Below are 11,172 nucleotides of genomic sequence, written 5' to 3' on the forward strand. Positions count from 1 at the left end.
GTCCACTCCCGTGTCTAAAGTTCAGAGACGCAAACTCCCCCAAATTCCCTTGTTCAACCCGTGCCCACCACCAACACCTCCTTCTCCCTCTGCCGAAGCTTCCACTGCCCCTCGCCGGTGCAACTGTAGGATCTGGTCCCTCCTTTCTTGCATATCTCGCACACGAAACAGTTCTTCGCCATTAGCAACTTTAGCGATAGAGCTATTACTTCTGCCTCTGGATCTGCATGCTTCAATTCATCAATTCACATATATAATAACAGATTTCAAGCTAGGTATTCTTTAATTTCTTGCCTGGTCTTCTTGGTTGACTTCGCTTTCTCTTCACTACTGCTGGAATTGAATTAGGGTTTCGGTAACTGGAAGGAGCTGCTGCTGATGAAGACATCATCATGATTGATGAAATATGCTTTATTTATTGCTTGGTTTGAATAAGCTAAGCATGAGATGCATGATATATAATTACAATTACAATTACAGTTTTAAGACTAAGAATTAAAATCCAAAAACCCTCCATTCATCAATTTTGTTTGTAGCTACCTTTAGTTAGTGATAACAACTTTATATTAAGTTAGTTATGTATAGTTAGTCATTACTATAATTAGCTGAACTCTTTCTTTCTATCGTAACTAAGAATTCAATTCATAATCAATGTTATTATGATTTTCTCTTTGATAGCAGATTCACCTCTACTTTCATTTTGCATATTACAACTCAATTTCTTTCCTTGATCTCTAGTACCTAATATCCTTCTTCACACTGATCTCTTATTGGATCTAAAGTAATTATATTAGTCTTTTTTATAATTTGAGCATGAGTAATTATTATATCATTATAATTCTTATTATTTTGACATTAACTAATATGCTACATAATCTCTTATGAAAGCTTATTTTGCCACACAGCACACTACACTACAACTACTACTTTCGGCAGAATAGAAAAGTATATAATATAAAAACCTCTTGCTAGCTACTACTTTCAGGTTGATTTCTCTCCCTTTAGCTGATGGTGTCTTGCTTGAGTTGTAAGAATTAAAGTGAAGAAAAATGCTAAAATATAATGAGAGTGCCTCATATTGGGCTTGTTTAATTAATAAGTAATGAGAAGCAATGGTATAGAAGAAGAAGAAGATAGAAAGCAAAGTTAATGGGACCTTGAAGTACATGCAGGGTGAGTTACTATATATATTATAGGCATTGGGGTTGGGCCTTTAATTTGCTTTAAGAGAATGTGGAGTCAGCATATGTCTATTCTCAAAAGAGTAAAAATTGATAACAAGTATAACAAGTACAGATAGCAAATCATTTATTCTTCGTTTGGATGCATATTATATTTCTAGTCATTTGTGCTTGCATTTGTTAGTTACTTGCTCTGTTCACTCTTTGTTATTTTTGGATTGTATTTTAATAACACTTAACAGCTGATGGAAGTAGTAAAAACTTAATTCAAACTTTAGTTTGGATTCTAAATCCAACTCTTTCCAATAACAATCGAATGGTTTTTAAGATTTATTATGTCTTGATATAAGTACTAAGGTACCTTGTTCAATTACTACCACAAAAAGCTCTTATCCTGTTTTGGAAATGCAAGTGTATGCTTATTGATTTAGCAACCAAACTCTTAGATTCCTATCATATTTGCAAACAATGACCATTCATTCATGATACCAAGTGGTCATGGTAGGTGACACATTATTCACTATTCAGTGTTGGCAACTTGATTCAACCTCAAAAGTGTTTGAACATTTAGTGGCTAATTTGTTTTGCTTTAAGACAAAAGACATGATTTCAAAAGACATAAGTAAAGCTGCCTTGTCCATCTGCAAGATCAATTTGTTACACTTGAATTGAAAATTCATATATTATAAATCATATCTATAAATTTTTATAATCCGACATTGTTTAAATCACCTTCTATATACATATTCTTAATCAGAAACTTCACAAATTCATTAATTATGTTTATATTTTCATGGTATCATTCAAATTAACTATGCCCTGTTTCAAATAGCAATACCTTATAGTATTTAAGACACATTAAAATTAAAATGAGCTATTGTACCTTATCAGTTTTTGGAATTAGTTTCCTTAGACTTGTAAGCTGTGCATTGATCCGGTCCCTGCGCCGCTTCTCGGCCTGACTGTGGCTCTTGGAAGCACTAGCATATGGGAAGAACTAAGGTAATAACCTGCATGGGTGATTCTAATTGAACTTATGGCTCTCTTATTACAGCTTGATATTGTTGTACTTCAGTTTCAAAATTAAAAGCTTATGCAGAAATTAGAAACGCAGAAGTAGAGCATACAGCTCTTGAGAATAAATTTTCTCAAATGAAGGAGAGGCAACAGTCATATGACTCTGCTTTAACAGTGGTTAAGAAAAACTGGGAACAGGTAATTTATTTTGTGTTTCATTTTTTACTCCTTAAGTTCAAATATTCCATGCTTTAATTTGTCTAATGATTTATATCACAATCACTTGCTGGGCAATATCCGCTTTCCGCAATCTATTGAAGTTCTGTCTTTGATCCTTCTTAGTTATTGCATTAATTGGACACCAAGCAATGTCATATGAATTGATATGATATGGTTGAAAAATTATGAAATCTAGGTAGCTGAGATAACCAGCATAATGATTTTGCAGTCTTTACATTATTCAAGATGATATTGTTACATTATTGTAGACATTGCATTACATTATTATTTAAGATACTGCTTATAAATATAAATAACATACATGTTATTGTTAAAATAAAAATGCTTATAGAGTGTAAGTGTTGTGCGTCACAAATGATATTTAGCCAGTGCTAACTCATAGTTATTTGCAACGGATTGGAAAAAATGGGTTGTTAAAAGGGAATTGCTAGTGGATGAAAGATAACCATTGATAATGCTTATGAATTCTTAGTGCAGGGCTCCCTGTGTTCAGGGCTGTTTTCACTGTTTCATTGCTTCTTACTCTAACCTATACATTCTTATTCCCTTTATTGATTTGATAATTGTTTGCAGTGTAGTTACTTATTTAATTGGTGCTTTTATTGAGAGTAGATTGGATCCATGGTAGATGAGTGGATTGCATACACGCAAAGCCAACTCACAAGCATGGATTCATCTTTGCGTTCTATTGAGAAAATGTTGCGTGAGACTCATAAGTTGAAATAGAAGAACACTGATTACATTTTCGTATTGGAATATGAGTTTTGAAGGTCATGGTTCATCAATTATAATCCCTTGTCCATACCATGTAGATGTATATATATAAATGAGTATCATAAGCTATTGTCTTCTACTATTTGTACTAGAGAATCTTTCATGGCCTCAGAGGACTCTTGCATGAATTATATGTATTGTTTACTTGTCAATTGATTGGTGTATTAGTCTACTATTATTCTAAGTTTGCTAATTCTGAATGGTGTGCTAGTCTTATTCCTTATTTTAGTCAAATATCTTAAGTTTCATTAAAAATTTCATGCTTTGAGTGAATTTTTTTCTTAAAAGAGTTGTATATTTTGTTTTTGTTTGTACTAGGATAAGCAACCATAAATTAAAGTATTTGTTTAATCTCTTTATTTGAAGATATTGAATTCAAAGCTTATGCCTCTGTTCTAATAAATTGCTTAGTACATGGCTTTAAGTCATCATCAATTTTACTTAATATATAATTTATCTATGATCATTATTGTATAATTTATCTTTGTAAATATATAATTTTAATAAAAAAGTGGTGAGATAAGTGTCTTATTGTCCAGAAACTTCGTAGAAGCACACTCAATTCTGCAGGGTTCAACAAGCAAAGATATCACAAATTTTCTTGTACAAGAACCAATAACGGTAGCAACAATAACCCATGTTACACCTGCCAATAATGTTTCAACCACTGATCTTCTAGGTTATTATTTATACTTGTAGAATATATAATATAATAATATGTGTGACATCATTTTCTTTAAAAAAAAATAAAAAAGAAACTTGTTGTATATAGCTCAATTTTATTCAATACCAATTGTTATATATAATGATTCCTTCTTCTTCTTTTATTTTTTTATTTATTTTTTATTAACAGTTTCTAAATGGCAAAGTTCGGCTGCTATTGTAACAATGGTTACTGGAGAGCAATCTTTGGACGCTGCTAGCGCTGAGACTGGTACATATTATGTAACCATTATTATTTTATATTTAATACCTTGTTTTTTTTTTCATTTGGCAGAAAGAAATCTAACATATTTTGTTATATATAAGCATAATTTCTGTTACTAATTTGTGATTATAGTGTTTTTCTATTATATTATTTGGGTTTATTAATATTATTATTATTATTATTAGTATCTACTTTAAATTAAGATAGACAAAAAAAATAAACAAAAAAATTTGTCGGTATTTAAATAATAAAATCGACGGCAACTGTGTCGATTTTATTGGATCAAATATTGACGCCCTGTCTGTTGATTTTAATAAGCATATTATAGACAAAAATCGACAGAAACTGTGTCGGTTTTATTGGATCAAATATCGACAGCTGGTTTGTCGATTTTAGTAAGCATATTATCGACGAAAATGTTGTCAATTTTATTGAATCAAATATTGACGGAAATGGCGTCGATTTTATATAATAATATCGACGGCAATGTCGTCGATTTTAGTAAGAACGTAAAATCCTCACACTCATATTACAGACAGAAGAGCAGTCGATTTTATTAAATTATTATCGACGGCTAGGCAAGCCGTTGATTTTATTAGCATTTTAAAAAATCGACAAGCTTAATAGCGACCACCTCCGCCGTCTATTTTGCCGTCGAATTTTAATATTATCGACGGCTAAGCCGTCGATTTGGCCGTCGATTTTAACGATATTTCTTGTAGTGAAAAACATTAAAGACATAGACACAAATTATTAGTGTATATATATTGTGTTTGGTAAAATATTGAATAATACAAATAAAATTAAAAAATATATATATTTTATAAAAATTGATAAGGGATAAAAATATAAAAAATTAATAAAAGATAAAAATATAAAAAATTGATAAGGAATAAAATGTAAAAATTAATTGTGTAAAAATTAATAAAGAATAAAAATATAAAAAATTATGTCTAATTGATTCACTACAATAATATAAATTATTTTTTAGAATTATTATGTGTCAAAAAAAATTAAAATTTGACACTATTTTAACTATGAAAATATGTTAATAAAAGTTTTGTCAAAAATAGTATTTTTAACATATAAGTAATTGTAAAAAAAAGTTTAAATCTTATTTTGATAAATATTGGCCGTCAAAAATAATTTGTTAGAAAAATTTGAGAATATATTTTTTGTGATACTTATTAACCGTCAAAAATACTATTTATTTTGACATTTATTGACCATAAAAAATTCTCAACAAAAATTTTTAACAAAGAATGAGATGAAATCTTGAAACTGAAGAATAAACTGAGATTTTGAGGATGAAGAATGAGTAGTATGATCCTAAACTGAGAGCAGTGTGATGCCAAAATTGACGGAACTCAACAAAAAAAAGGAATAATAGAGTAAGTTAAACAAATGAGTGTCAAAATTGAGGAGTAATTTTCTACAATAAAATTATTCATCAAAAAAACATAAAAAATTTGACATTTGTGATATTTGTCAAAAATATATATTAATTTTTATACTTAACTATAGCTATTAAAAAAAACCATATTAAAATAGCTCTCTTTTTTTATAGTGATTATATCTCTGTTATCTTAGCATTTTAAAAAAACACTAAATATATATATGTTATATGTATTTATATACTAAAATATCCATTCAAAATTTATGTCTCAACAAACAAACAATAAACATATATTAGCTTATCCATATCCCTATATCAATGTCTTTAAAACCAAACAAGGCTTTAAAGAACAAAAACCAAATTGATTTTTTATTATAAAGAGTGCTTTGTCCTTCCAATTGATTGCCAGAAGCCCCATTGAGTGTTCATTGTTATTAGCTGGCAAGGTTTGCCATCTAAATTAGCTTCCACTGTTTTATGTATTCTTTCAGTCCAATATCTTATTAGCAACTAACTCAGACAAGAGATAATTGATAAAATATATAATTGTCAAAAAAGTAGTGTTATATTTTAATTGAATGTGCTTTTTTTGGTACTTGTTGTCAATATGAAGAATATGATTAATATATCAGTAATTAAATGATATATAAGTAATTTTATAAATGTCTAAAGAATTTAAAATTAACATGTCCTAATATTAATAAGATGATTTATATATTGCTAAAACCTACCTAAGCTTTCAAACTTTGAATAAAAAAAAGAGTATAACTAGAAAATTAATTTTTTAAACTATAAATTTTAAACTCTAAATATTAATTCTAAATTTATTTTTTATTTTAAATTTTAAATTTTAAACTATAAATTTTAAACTCTAAATATTAATTCTAAAACCTAAATCCACCCAAAAAAAAGAATTATAAAAATAGTATACAATAAAAAAATGACTTGATTAATTAAAAAATATTTTTTTATATTTATTCAAAAGAAAATCTTATATTATCAAAGTTAACATATAAAACCGGAGCCGGATGAAGTTATATTTAAAAAAAATAATAATAAAAAAGAAAAAAGAAAAAAGAAGTATTAAAATAAAATCTGATAAGCAAAACTAGCTGCTGTACATTGGTAAAACCTCCCCTCAGTGAATCCTATCCCTAACCTAACTACTGTACTAGGTTAACAACAATCACACTTGGATTGCATGTTGTTGTGTGTTACTAGAACATACACATATACACACGTCATGTTAGTTTTATAAACACAATTAAGTTCTACTACACACTAATCAAACAAAAAAGATGATCGTACACACTACAAACACATGATTTTTCTGTCCGTATAAAAGAAGACAATAAAGCAAACCTCCCCAAGCCCTCAAAATATCTAGGTCACGCTGTTAATAATTATCAATTTTTGTTATCTTTATCAGTAATTATATATGACACGATCCCTCCCTCCTCCCCCCCCCCCCCAAAAAAAAATTCTTTCTTTTTCTACCCCTACTTTTGCATGTCGTGTTTCTGTTTCTGTATATTTTTTAACGTTAGTTATTCACTTAATTTGAAAAGACACTAAAAAAATTCACTTAATTTGAAAAATTAAACTGCCAATAGGATGAACACTTTTTTTATTCCGATTAAACTACTGACAAGACGGCATTTAAATATTGTTATCAAAAGATCAACTATTAGTTTTATTTGTTAATGAAATAAAAAATTTTGATGTGTTAAATATGTAATATTTTTTATTTTTTATTTAATAATTTAAAATTTTAAAATAAATCATTTCATCAAGATATAATATCAAAATCTTTTTATTAAAATATTTAGAACTTAATAATTATTACTATTATTTTTCTAATACAGAAAAAAAATATATGTACGATTCAAAATTTAAACCTTTTAAAAATGATACTTTTATTTGAAATAATGTGTTAAATACATGTCATCCTATATTTTTATTTAAATTTAATAACTTAAGTTTTCAAATTCTTGTTAGTAGTAGTAACTATACAAAATATACATTAATATTAATATTAGTTATGAAAATTAGTTACCAAAATAAAATATATATTAAAATATAAAATATATATTAAAAATAAATTAAATTATATATATTTATTAATTATGTTAATTATATATTAAAATTATTTATTAATATAAAATAAATATTAAAATATTAAATATATGCTAAAAATAAATTAAATTAAATATATTTTTGTACAAAAATATATAATAACTAATTTTAATAATTAATTTTAATATATAAATATTATTTTTATATATTTATGTATAAATAGATAATAACTAATTTCTATCATTTTTTGTTTGTAATTAATGATCAATTTGGATGTTTCACATAAAGGAAATTGTTAGGGAATTGAGAATGGGAGACATAGGCACATTGTTGATATTATTATTGGATGCAAGGTCATAGTCATTCTTTCTTTCTTTCTCTTTGTCTTTTGCATCCATTCATTCCTTCTCCATCATATCCACTCAATGCTCTCGATTGCCTTCCCCGGCCCTCTCCCACTCTATTACTACATACTATCACCTTTTTTCCCACTTATTAAATTATCATCATCTTTCACACTACTCTCTCTATCTCTCTCTTCCAGTTAGGGTTTCACTCCTCAACAAATCTGAGAGAGGCTTATACCATTATTTTCTGTTTTTGTCACGGAGGAAGAAGAAGGGAGAGAAAAAAAAAAAAAAAAAAGAAGCAGGTTGTGAAAACCTTATCATCCAACAAGGGAAAGGGAATAAAGAAAAAAAAAAGGTACTTTCAGTTCATCTCATCAAAGAAAACCTACTATTCTACATCACAAACAGGTAAAAACGAACCCTTGTTCATGTGTAGCTTCCTTCTCGGATTTATGCATAGTTCTTTTTCTTTTCCTTTTTTTTTTTTCTCTGTTTTTGTTTCTTGAATTGAAGTAAGGGTTAGAACTAACAATACACAAAGTGGATTTATTTTTAATTTTTTTTTTCTTAGGGCTTTCAATTCCCATCTTTGGTTTCAGAAGGAAAATATATATGACTTGTTTGTTGATCATGCAGCTGAATTGTTCCAGCAGAAGAAAGATCCTATGTTTCCGTGCATGTTTCCTAAATAGATAATAAGTTGAAGAAGAAAAACAAAGCTAAAAGGAGAAATTCCATTTCAGACCTGACTTTTCAGAGGATTTCATTTTTATTAATAATATTTTTTCCAATCCTTCAAGTATTTACTTTAAAAAAAAGAAGAGAGATCAGAAGTGAAAGCTTGAAAAAAATATTTTTCAGAAACAATTCAGTTGTTAAAGAAGAAAGCAAAGAAAAGACGGTTATATACTTATTACAGATAATTAAAAAATAAAAAAGTGACATAATAATCTTCAAACTGATGAACATAAAGGCCTAAAGGTTCTGATTAAGATGGGACTAATAATACTATTCCGATTCCAAGGTGTCCAGAAAGTTTTTTCTGTTTCGGTATAGTATCACTGATATATTCTGCAACAAAACAATAGTAATAAAGATTCTCCAAACCCTATTTCACTAACTATTCATTAATCACAAATTCATCACCATCAAGAAAGAAAAACGACGAAAGTGAAATTAATTAAGAGGGTGCAACTGAAGTAGCTAGCACAAACCAGATCCAAATTTAAAGCTTCTTCTTACTAGAGAATGAAGTAGTAGTTGAGATAGATGTGAAGAATATGAGAAGTTTTGATGATGATTCCTTTTTTTTGCAGAGAATCAAGAAGAAGATGGCATCATCAAGCTCGTACAATTCACCTTGCGCTGCCTGCAAATTCTTGAGGAGGAAGTGCATGCCAGGGTGTATCTTTGCGCCTTATTTTCCACCCGAAGAGCCTCAAAAGTTTGCAAACGTGCACAAGATCTTCGGGGCAAGCAACGTTACCAAGCTCCTCAACGAGCTTCTGCCTCACCAGAGGGAGGATGCGGTCAACTCCCTCGCTTACGAGGCAGAAGCTCGCGTTAGAGATCCTGTTTACGGCTGCGTTGGCGCCATATCTTTCCTCCAAAGACAAGTGCAAAGACTTCAGAAGGAACTTGATGCCGCCAACGCTGATCTTCTCCGCTATTCCTTTACTGACATCGCTCCGACACCGGCTCTTTCTATGCCCCCCGGACTAACCAATGCTACTTCCCTTCAACAAATTCCCCAAAGGTTTGGGGCAAGATTTGATAACGAAGGAAGTGGATTCTATAACAATAATCGCCAATATTCACCTAATATTTATTCTTACCCATACTCTCTTCCATGGACCGATACCTCTTCCAAGGATATCAGCGATGGGGGCGGGTTAGGTGACGGCGATGGAAGAGGAGGTAATTTGTGAATTAAGTTTGCAGTATAATACCCTTCCATCAAGGGTTTATACTTTTTGAGGCATGGTCTAAAATGTTTCTTATGGTATAATAATATTTTATAATGTCTATTATGGTTATTATTACTCTACGTAGGCTTGGTTGTTGAAGGTTCTAGTGTTTTTTATTCTCTTAATAAATTTAATTTCGTGGGATTTTTGTTATTAATTAGTTTGTTAGAGTCCTTGATTGTATGGTATTGTTCAAGAAGTTGCGAGGATCTTAGGTAGTCTTTTCGAAATCTTTTGTGTGTGTGGCTTTCTTTAGAGCCTAAAAATAAGTTGGTAGAACATGCAATAGTAGTAATGTATGTGGCTACTAGACCCTTTTAATTTGTTTGTGTATTCAGTGCAACTCTATCTAGATAGGCATGTGCAATATCTATGAAGCGGAGTTCACAATAATATTTTCTCCTCTTTCTTTCTCTCTGTCATTGTTTATGAATAAGAATAAAATGAGGTTAACACTACTTTGATTATATATAAAGCCTAACTCTATGGTTTAGAGTTTTGACGCTTAGTCCACTTTTTTAACACATATTCCAGCCTGTTTTAATTCTACTCAGATCAGCTATTATTTATGGAGGACCACCCTAATTTTACTTTTCTGTTCTTTGATTAATTTTTGTTTAAGTTCTCCCTTGTATCTGAATAATTGGAAATAGTTGATTTTGAAGACTATTTTCCTTTGATTTCTTACTCCCCTGAGCAAGTTGGTCACAACCTATCCATTCTTGAAGTTTTCTTTACCAAATGTTGTTAAATACTTCTCAGAAAAAAAGTAGTCCTTTTATTTCCATAAATAAGACATTTGAAACTTTTTTAGTAAACGTAAAATATTTTTTCCTGAAATTACTTGTGCTAACGTTTTAAGTTACTAAGCAGATAAATAATAGTTATAAAGTTTATATGTTTTTTAATATAAAACATTTCTTTTAAAAAAATTAATTTGGAAAAATAATATTAAGTTTGGCGAAATGAGAGTTTTTGAAGATAGAAATGAAGAGAATGAGAGTGAAGAAAGAATTGAGTTAAGGGAATTATATTGGAAAGTGATGATGAGGAAGGTGTCAGTAACAAACACAGACAAGATATTAAGCTTCAGTAGTTGAGCTACTCTCAAGTCTCAACATCATGTAGATGTAGTAGTAGTAGTAGTAGTAAAAGAAGATCAGATCAGATAAGAATTGTTTGTATATGTAGACCACTTTTCATGACATTTCTATGTATATCTATATCTATATGATGGTGCCTG

At 29.3% G+C, this 11,172-nt stretch overlaps 1 protein-coding gene across 9 annotated transcripts; it reads left to right on the plus strand.

Moving 5' to 3' along the window:
* Positions 1–10,073, plus strand: LOC112722314 (uncharacterized). 9 transcript variants are annotated; one of them, XM_072207042.1, is made up of 7 exons: positions 1–275; positions 349–2,183; positions 2,281–2,396; positions 3,752–3,833; positions 4,066–4,146; positions 8,157–8,317; positions 9,279–10,073. In XM_072207042.1, the coding sequence occupies exons 3-7, from the start codon at positions 2,334–2,336 to the stop codon at positions 9,888–9,890; spliced, it is 999 nt and encodes a 332-aa protein (XP_072063143.1). In that variant the 5' UTR covers positions 1–275; positions 349–2,183; positions 2,281–2,333; the 3' UTR covers positions 9,891–10,073. The 9 variants fall into 9 exon arrangements, with proteins under 9 accessions (XP_072063143.1, XP_072063148.1, XP_072063147.1 ...); XM_072207046.1 differs by having other exon boundaries at positions 17–275; positions 3,752–3,891; XM_025773302.3 differs by having other exon boundaries at positions 147–275; positions 2,086–2,183.
* The last annotated feature ends 1,099 nt before the right edge of the window (positions 10,074–11,172 follow it).

Source organism: Arachis hypogaea, chromosome 11 (assembly GCF_003086295.3).
Source record: "Arachis hypogaea cultivar Tifrunner chromosome 11, arahy.Tifrunner.gnm2.J5K5, whole genome shotgun sequence".
NCBI lineage: Eukaryota > Viridiplantae > Streptophyta > Magnoliopsida > Fabales > Fabaceae > Arachis > Arachis hypogaea.

Coding starts and splice junctions, on each gene's coding strand:
- LOC112722314 (XM_072207042.1), top strand. CDS start 2,334: ATGAAGGAGAGGCAACAGTCATATGACTCTGCTTTAACAGTGGTTAAG. Junction 4,147..8,156: donor CGCTGCTAGCGCTGAGACTG/GTACATATTATG, acceptor TCTCTCTTCCAG/TTAGGGTTTCACTCCTCAAC. Junction 8,318..9,278: donor GGAATAAAGAAAAAAAAAAG/GTACTTTCAGTT, acceptor TTTTTTTTGCAG/AGAATCAAGAAGAAGATGGC.